Source organism: Telopea speciosissima, chromosome 2 (assembly GCF_018873765.1).
Source record: "Telopea speciosissima isolate NSW1024214 ecotype Mountain lineage chromosome 2, Tspe_v1, whole genome shotgun sequence".
In the NCBI taxonomy this organism is placed as follows: Eukaryota; Viridiplantae; Streptophyta; class Magnoliopsida; order Proteales; family Proteaceae; genus Telopea; species Telopea speciosissima.
The window spans coordinates 55881023-55890336 of NC_057917.1; the positions used below are offsets into that span (position 1 = coordinate 55881023).

At 38.9% G+C, this 9314-nt stretch overlaps 3 protein-coding genes across 3 annotated transcripts; all 3 read right to left on the bottom strand.

Moving 5' to 3' along the window:
• Nucleotides 1-14: 14 nt before the first annotated feature.
• LOC122651461 (probable NAD(P)H dehydrogenase subunit CRR3, chloroplastic) lies at nt 15-3069 on the bottom strand. The gene is made up of 3 exons (XM_043844853.1): nt 2757-3069; nt 2515-2655; nt 15-282 (listed from the first exon to the last, which is right to left on the bottom strand). Exons 1-3 carry the CDS (start codon nt 3019-3021, stop codon nt 158-160), a joined length of 531 nt encoding a protein of 176 aa, XP_043700788.1. The 5' UTR covers nt 3022-3069; the 3' UTR covers nt 15-157.
• A 2918-nt stretch (nt 3070-5987) lies between these two features.
• On the bottom strand, nt 5988-7487 carry LOC122650892 (aspartic proteinase NANA, chloroplast-like). The gene has a single exon (XM_043844257.1). It carries the CDS (start codon nt 7485-7487, stop codon nt 5988-5990), a length of 1500 nt encoding a protein of 499 aa, XP_043700192.1.
• Nucleotides 7488-8921: 1434 nt separating this feature from the next.
• Nucleotides 8922-9314, bottom strand: LOC122650893 (uncharacterized mitochondrial protein AtMg00810-like). Its single transcript, XM_043844258.1, has one exon. The coding sequence runs from the start codon at nt 9312-9314 to the stop codon at nt 8922-8924; it is 393 nt and encodes a 130-aa protein (XP_043700193.1).

The window sequence follows — 9314 nt, forward strand, 5'->3', positions numbered from 1 at the left end:
ACTATCAACAAATCTGAGATGGCTGCTTCTGCATTTGTTATCATATTCTAAATTATGTAATAGTGGTAGAACAAGCTTTAATGTATTTACAAATTTGTGTACCTTAGAAACTCAGATGAGACAAAATCACAGTTTTTATCAGGCTAAGTTGTTTCCTTCACATGATTAAGTCATCCAGAAAGGGGATACTGGAAGGTAGATTTATGACCCCGGATGCAACTAACAACAAAAACATCCACACAGGTAGAATCCATAGAGATACTACGAACAGAATATCCTGCCCTGCATAACAATAGTAGTCAACATGAGGCTGGTCACATGAATTAAATCCCCATTAGCATGAGAAAGGCAAAAAATGCTACAGGATCAGAAGGAGACCTGAAAGATGTTAAAAATAGATATTTGAGAACCCAAAATGAGTCATTCTTGGAAAGATTGCCAACATAAGCTGCTCTCCATCCAATGCCTAAACAATGTCTAAATAAATTCCACCACTTGGTTGGTGACAATAAAATTGGAATAGTCCTAGTTTACACTTAACAGTATATTTTTCTGGTGATGGGGTATAAGGACAGTAACAGGTGAGGTTCGGCAGAAAACCAAGCAAAACCCCACCTGAGAACAGGGTGGGACAGGAGCAAGTAACAGACTGTGCTGGGTCAGGTAGGAGCTAATATGGAGAAAAAACAACAAAAAAAATTGGGAATTACAAAAAAAAAAAAAAAAAAGAGTAGAAACAAACGTTGCATATAATCAAATTTTGTTCCAATGGTCATGCACTAATGCCTTAGGGCTGACTCTAGCTTGCCACAGGTCTACCAAATGAAACTTGAAACTGATTCAAAACTTGATCAGACCTAACAAAACCTATCCCGATAGGCAAAGGCCATGGTAGGTTTCCACTTTAATATCTCCTTTCATATGGTAATATGAATTCAAGTTAGGGGTGTGGCGGTCACTTCGCGTGCCCCTGTGTCAAGGCGCAAGGGCAGCGTGTCTGGCGCGACCAGGTGGCGTTCTCTTTCCCTTAACTCTTTTTTAACCATAAAAGAGAAAAAGTATAACATTGTATACCCAAAAGGATGCTAATACTCTTAATGCATATGTACACACATCTCAACATATAAATAAAGGAAACATAATGAGATACATCTTCCTTTTTTTATGTTTAGGGGAGGGGTTGGTTGGTTTGAATGATTGGTTTTATCTTTTTCTTTTTAATGTGCAACATTATCAGTTTTATCACAAGAAAGATGATAAATTGCATGCTTACCACATTGATATTTTTTTTTTGGGATATTAGAAATTTCTCATAGGATTTTTATAGGAATATTCATCATCTAACTCGTATGGTTATACGTTTTGTACAAGAGGAGACTTGGGGCAGTACCTCTAGGAAAAATCTATAATTGCTACAGTGTAATTTTTACACAAAAAATGTCATAGTGTCAGCACAGAACCTCCATGGCTTGGTATGAGTATGTCACTAACAAAACTCATGGAACCTAGACCTCAGGTAAGAAGACATAAGATGACATCCAGTAACATAGAGCTTTGACCATGAGTAAATTGTTAATACAAAACAGGAGGATAACTAGTAGGAGCCAAGTCAAACACAGACTAACAACCAGTGAAGAGTTTCCATGTAAATATGCAGCAAACATAACGAAAACAAGCATATAACCGACTGATGTGTTCTTGCCTCAATGCCACCAGTTGAACTATGACTTCTATATAGTATAAACTATAGAGAATTAAATAGAAAAGGTGAACAAATTTGAAGAGGCTCAAGTGTTTCCTATTAAATCCAGAATGTTAAGCCAACTGGTTTCAACATCAACCGGTATTAAATAGAAAAGATTAACAAGTTAAAAAAGGTCTAACTGGTTTCTAACAATTCAAGAGAGAATGTTAAGTCAACTGGTTACAACATCAATTAAAAGACAGAGATGAATATATGCAACTCAATGAAATGAGTATTTTGATTTTCACACAGCAAAAAAAAAAAAAAAAAAAAAAAAAAAAAAAAAAAAAAAAAAAAAAAAAAAAAAAAAAAAAAAAAAAAAAAAAAAAAAAAAAAAAAAAAAAAAAAAAAAAAAAAAAAAAACACAAAAAAAAACCCCCACCAAAAAAAAAAAAAAACCCCCCCCCCCCCCCCCCCCCCCCCCCCCCCCCCCCCCCCCCCCCCCCCCCCCCCCCCCCCCAAAAAAAAAAAAAAAAAAACGAACCAGCATAGCCATTTTGGGAGGGTTCTGATATATTAGGATAGATCAGCAGCACAGCCATAATAAGGATCTTCAATGAAACATATGTAATTGTCAAAAATCCTACCAATTTTGTCGCTATTTTCATTTGCTAATTACATATGCAGCAAATTGACTCCCAAAAATTAAACAACCATTCCTACCATATCGCAGTTTGAAACTAACAGGGGAAAAAATGAACTTGGGTTCTCAATCGAAGAGAAGAATAAATGGAAACGAATGCAAGAGGGGGAAGGTGGGGAAGTAGTACCAGCTGAACCAGAAGTGCCTTTAGAGGTGTCAATGAGCCACTCCCCTGTCTCTCGAAGCTTCTTCTCCACAGAGCCTTCAGGTCGGCTGGTTGTGGTCGACAAAAACATGTCGAATATCGTGGAGTTTTCACCTGAGTCCCTGTTTGTGTATGGTTGCGCAAACCAATTCAGAATATGAGACGCAGAGATGCAGTAGTTTCTCAGTAATAAGTGAGAGATGAGATAAGAAGGCGTTGCCTGGTTGTGGAGTCTCCGTCACGGAAGATTCCAGCGCCAATAGCCTTTTCAACCTCCGCAATGGATGGTTGCTTCTGCTTCGGTGTCTTTACAGCTCCATTACTCCTCCACCGCACCCCACCAATACCAGCAGGAATGGGCTTTTTTGGAGTATGAGAATCAGGTGTTTGAGTTGGGTTCTCAGATAGTTTAGCCAAAACGGTAAGGTTGCTGCACCTGCTAGAGGTGGTAGTGCTCAAGGATAGGGATAAACAGTCTAGACTTCCCATGCTCTGCTTTCTAGTTTCTGCTATGCTATGCTCAAAACCACAGCTCCGCTTCGCCCCTCTTCACAGTCCAAACTACGAAACACTCAGTACCACTCATCAAATTATCTTTAGAAACAAAATTACTTAGGATACCCCTTGCATTTTACCATTTTTTTCAAGTCATGTCCGTAAGTTTAGTGATGATGTCATCGGTTAAATTTTTTATAATGTCTAAACTACCCTTAAAAGGTACTGAAGTGACAGATTTACCCCCTTCTCCTCCTCCTCCTACTACTTCTTCTTCATCATGCAACCCCACCACCCCTGCCCCCTACTGCATTGCGTCTGCAACACGACTGTTCAGTGCCCGTCGAATGGGGAAAAAAATTGAAATAACCTTATTAATTCCATATTTCTAGATACAAAGGCTGGTTCTACGGTTCTTGGGGATTGATTCCATCTCATTTTAAATTCAGAGACAAAATAGAAATTGGTGCTCAAGAACCCTAAAATCAGTCCCCCGAACCAAAAATCAGTCCTCAGAAATTGGTGCTCAAGAACCCTAAAATCAATCCTCAAGAACCCTAAAATTAGTCTTCATAATAGAAATCTCCCCCCGCCTCTTCTTCTTTTGTGCAAGCTCTCTCTCCTCCGTATCTCTTATTTCTTCTTGTTCTCTTACTTTCTCTTATCCTTTTCCTTTCTATTAGTTCTTTAGAAATTGCTTCCATTTTATAAGTTCTGGTCGTACATCTGAATTGAGTGTTATGCGGTAGAACTCCTCATATACCAATCCAACTATTCTGAAACTTTGGACAGGAATTCCTCTTTCCTAAGCGATTGAAATCCCAAGATTATGCTCCTAAAAACCACTCTACCGTGAAGTTAGAATCAGAAAATCAAATCTGGTTCTCAGATTTCTGCCCAACTTGTTTAAGCCAAACTTTATCAACATGTTCCCTGAAATCTGGGTCTGCGCTTGGATGATATTGAAAAGCCGGAGTGTTACAGCAGCTTTGCCTGGAATTTCAGATTGAATTGAGCCTCTAACGAAGGATGATGAAGAAATTTCATTAACGGCTGAGACTGAAAAAACGAGGGATTATGTTTAACTTCCATTTAATCCCTTGCAAAACTACAATTTTAAGTCAATTTAGAGGGGTTGGAGTGGGTTGCTGGAAGAAGAAGGTTGGTTATTTAACTTGATAAGTTTCAGTTGAATAACTCATAAGGGTAAAATGGACATTTTCAGTTAAACACTAACAACAGACTAATATTGTCAGGTTTTAGGAGGTGTCAAGTAATTATTTGAAAAATTGGATGTAGTAAGAAAACATGCAATAGTCTAGGGGATGTCCAAATAATTTTCTTAATATTTTTAATGGCCGGCCCAGCACGTCTAAAGAGTATTTCTATAATGGCACAAATTTCTGTGTAATTCTATCCAAGTTAAAAGTTACTACTCTCAGGAGTTGCAATGCCAAAATTAATATTTTCGATCTGATTAGGTTGACTTTTGTAGATCCAACCAATCCAAAAAATTTTCAGAGATCTTCTCTACATCATTGAAACCTTGGAAGTTCAAGTATCCAAGCCTTCTATGTCACAAGTAACATTCATCATTAATCCCAGCCTTCAAAATTACATTCCCCACAGACTTGAAAGTAAATGATAATTTTCTACTTTTTCTCCATGTATATTTTTGCTAGCACAAATCTTCTATCTCCATTGTCATAAATTGGGCAGGAATTATCTCCAAAAAGGACTGAATAACGATACTCCACTAGCTGCCTGATTGATACTTAGCAAATTTTGCTCCAAATATGGGACTAGTAACATATCTCAAATATATTTGGTCAATATGTTTGTTTCAATTCCAAATGTTATTTTTTCCTTTAGCATGCACCAAAGCTTCATTTCCCATTCTCATTTGAGAATTATTGAATGATCAATATCAAGAAAAGATATTTTTATCTATTGTCATGTGGTCACTGCGACCACTATCCAAATACCAAACTTCAATTTTCATCTATGAAGCTGTTAGACAAGCATAAAACAAGTTACCTTGACCTTTATTTTCTTCAAAACTTTAGCTGCTTGATTAATCTTGAGTCTATAATCTTTTTGGAAATGAATCGTTGAAAAATCTCCTTGAGCCAACAATCTTTGTCAACATGACTACTTTTACAAATGTCACATTTCTATTTAGTTTCTCTAGCATTTTTCCTGTCAAAAGAGTTTCTTCTTCTTCCTGTTCCTTGTCTATGTCATTCTAGTTGAGTTCCCTTGTTTTTCTCATGACTTAATGAATATTTTTTTTTAATAGTTATAGGTCCCAATCTGAGTTGATTAAGTGGTTGAAGTTTGATGGGTTGTACCTTCCAAGTTTCCTTGAAACTCTTTCCGTAAATGTCCCATGCATCATAAGCTCTTGTTGCTCCAATGATTCTTGGAAAGATGGTTTCAAAGACTCCTTGCTGAATGATGAAGATGGAATTTGTATCCTTTTTCTTACTCTCCTTCAATTGCTCTTTCTGGGTATTTGTTAATGTTGTTGTTGACTCGGGCTTTACATACCTGAATTCCACTAAATCTCATATTTCTTGTGATTGAAATAGGGTTTTCATCTTGATGTTCTGGATATCATAGTTTTGTCTAGCAAATATTGGAATAGAAATGCTGTTCTATGTTCAAACCTGATGTGCTTGCAGTGAACATGGTGATTTCTCCACTATATGGTTTGTTTCCCTTTATTTTTCTTCACACCAACTACTTTCGCCTAAACCAAGCTCTAATACCAGAGCTGTTGGCTGTTTTAGCTGAATCTTGATGATGATTAAGCTGGTATAATATATAATGGGGGTATCATCCATAGTAATTAAGCTGGATTATTAATTCAAAGTAGAAGAAGATCAATTTGGAGGAGGATCATTTAATTAAAGTTTCAGAAGAAGAAAGAAGAAAAATTTGGTGGTATTGGCTATTGGCTAAGCAGGAAGCACACAAGAGGAGGGAGCAAATCCCAATCGATCCTGAAGAATGTCAAACTCCCACAAGTGATTCTGTTGCATCATGCTTCCAAGGATAGAGATGGAGTTGCTCTCTGAAGCTTCCTTATCATCTACCGGTGTCTGAGAAAACCCAAAACACTTCACCTCGCCGGTGTCGTCCGCGTCAATAAAATAGCTACTCACTGCTGGCTTCAATCGAACCCCATGCAAGAACTCGATTTCCAACTTAGGCACCAATGACTCGTACATGGTAGTGGTATTGGGAACCTTGAAGCATGAGTCGAAATTCTCAGACTCCACACGTTTGAGCTTCCCAAGTAATGGCTTCTCAAGGGCAGCTATGATTGGACCGTATGCCTCTTGAACCCACATAGTCAAGCTAAACCCAGAATCGATAACCACTCCTCCCCCTTTTTCGATATCCCAAACCTTAGCAGGGATCTTCAATTTCACCCCATTTACATAGATTCCTTTCACACTGACGCCGAAATGGTCTCCGATAAGACCCAATGTTGTGAATTTCATTTTGGGAGGTATCCCTTGGGTGCTGCTGCGATGGCCGAAGGTGAGGTAATTGGTTACATTCTTGGTGGCGTATTGGTCCATCAAGCAGTAGGAGAACTTTCCATGGAATTTCTTGTAGACATTGGAGACGAAGCTATGGGAATTAAAACCCAAACCGAAGACGCCATCGGCTTTGCTAAGGCTATTGGAATCGTTCCACACCTGTGTACAACCTATTAACATGTCAGGGATCTTCTTCTTGCTACCGTTGGTTAGGTTCACTGTTACGGTGTCATAGGCGAAGATGCCTTGGGCTACTTCCGTGCTAACGTAAGAGTATTCGTAGCTGCAAGGGGAATTGGGTGTCGGACATACTGTGTTAGACATGAGATCGGCGAAATCTTCTCGACACAAGGTGGTGTTGCAGGGTATGGTTTTGAAGGTTTTAGAATGTTCGGGATGGAAGACTCGCTTTGTTGTGTTTAATTCTTTTGCATTGCGATTGCCCTGATTAGATTTGAGCCTGCAATTCATCCAGGTGAGATCGCTTCCTGTATCTAACAACAGCAGGAATTCCTGAGGAGGTGTGCCGACTCTGAACGTTACATAGTACGAGGCTGTATCGGTAAAGGAGCCAGACAACAACGGAAACGAGAAGGAAGAGTTGTCCCCATGAAATTGAGATGCTCTTCTCCTTGATGATGATGATGATGATGTTGCCCCTAATTCGTTCCTGAGTTTGCGCTTGTGGGAGAGAATCTCCATGCGAACCTTATCGCCATGAAGGAGCTCTTTGATGCGCTCGGAATGGGTTAATTTCTTTTCACCCAAGAGCTCCGGAGCGTGTCTGTGAATCATCTGAAAGTGAATCACGGAAGAAGATTCTTTTGCGGAGGGATTTGCAGAGAACCCATTAATGGTGGAAATGTATAGTAACAATGAAAAGAACTGGAAGAAGGATTGTAACGACATTATCGTTAGAGAGACAGAGAGAGCCCTGAGATACTTGGATTTCCTGGTTAGGAAGATCCGTATCTCCGGGCTTTAGCCTCTTCTCCACCTTCCTGCTAATTTCCTTCCTATTTCATGGTGAAAGAAAAATATAAGGAGACACAAATGTTACCGTTGAGAATTTCACGTTACTTGTGCCTGAGAAAGAGGAAAGACAGCAGTGATTATGAATTATGATAGAGCTCAGAAACAAAACTGGTGGTATTTTTTGGGTATTGGTTTTCCAGCCTAATTTGGTATGATTCCTATTTCAATTTCATGGGGTGACTTTGATTTCAAAATCGTTTGGTTTGATTTTTTCACCGTATTTCAAATAAAATAGAAATTCTGAAACAACTTCTCAGCTATTTCAAGATTTCTATTTCATTTTATTTCACTCTTGCTCTTTAATGAGCACATGGTTAATTTGATGGGCAAAGTAATAATTTCATGCTAAAATTAAAACACCATCCTTCTTCTCCTAATGGTCTCACCACCACCACTATCCCGCCACCACCACCACCATCACCCCCTTCCCAACCCTGCCCCCCCCCCCCCTCCACGACCACCCCCACCCCCACCCTTCCCAAAGAAATAGACTATATTCTCAAAAATTGAACTACCAAATGGATTTTATTATTCTTAAAATATTTCATATTGATATAACCAAAAAAATTTCAATTTCTTGACCAAAAATCTATTTGTTGACTATTTCATGAAACCAATCCGAAACTGAAATAGAAATCATACCAAATCTGACCTTAGTCACCAGAGGGATCATTATCCTAGATAGAATAGGTAAGTGAAGATTGAATTCTCCTTATCATCTTATGATCACGGGCTGTATATTTATATTGTATGTGACTCTACATTTGAAATTCAAATTACAAGAGATAAGAGCTCTATTCCTACACTACTGCTATACAGATTTACAAGAGAAGAAATAGGAGAGATAGATAAGGGAGAGACGGTTGTAACTTCCCATCAGATTTGCATGAGCTGAGTCAACCTCCTTTCTCTTTATCAAATTTGTATCTTCATCCGTTATACGCCCCCTCAAGCGAAGCGATCGTTGCACGACGGTGAGCTTGGCTCTAAGAGTTCAAAATCGCGGTCCTGGCAGACCTTTGGTCATAATATTTGCAATATGATCTTGACTAGGAATGAATCGGATTGTAGACTCCTTGAGGCGACTTGCTCTCGGACAAAATGAAATTCTATTTCAATGTGCTTTGTACGTGCATGAAATAGCGGATTTGCTGCTAAGTAGGTTGCTCCTATGTTGTCACAATATAGTATAAGTACTGGGAGTGACACACCAAGTTCTACCATTAGTTGACGCAACCATATGAGTTCTGCTACTGCATTTGCTAACCCTTTGTACTTTGCCTCGGTGGAAGACCTTGCAACTGTGTGCTACTTCTTAGAGCTCCATGATATCACATTATCCCCAAGATATATACAAAAACCACTAGTAGATCGTCGATCATCAGGACACCCAACCCAATCTGCATCTGTATACACATTAAGAAGAATGGATTGTGACACACGAAGATGGATGCCATGATCAAGGGTATCTTTTATATACCGCAAGAGACATTTGACAGCAGCCCAATGTTCTGTTGTTGGGGAGTGCATGAACTGGCAAACCTTGTTTACTGAATAAGCAATGTCAGGTCTTGTTAATGTGAGATAATGCAATGCTCCTACAATACTTCGGTAGAGCGTAGGATCAGGGAATAAGTCTCCATTGTTCTTGGTGAGGTTGGTTGTAGAACAAGGTGTAGGCATAGGTTTGGCAGCTTCCAT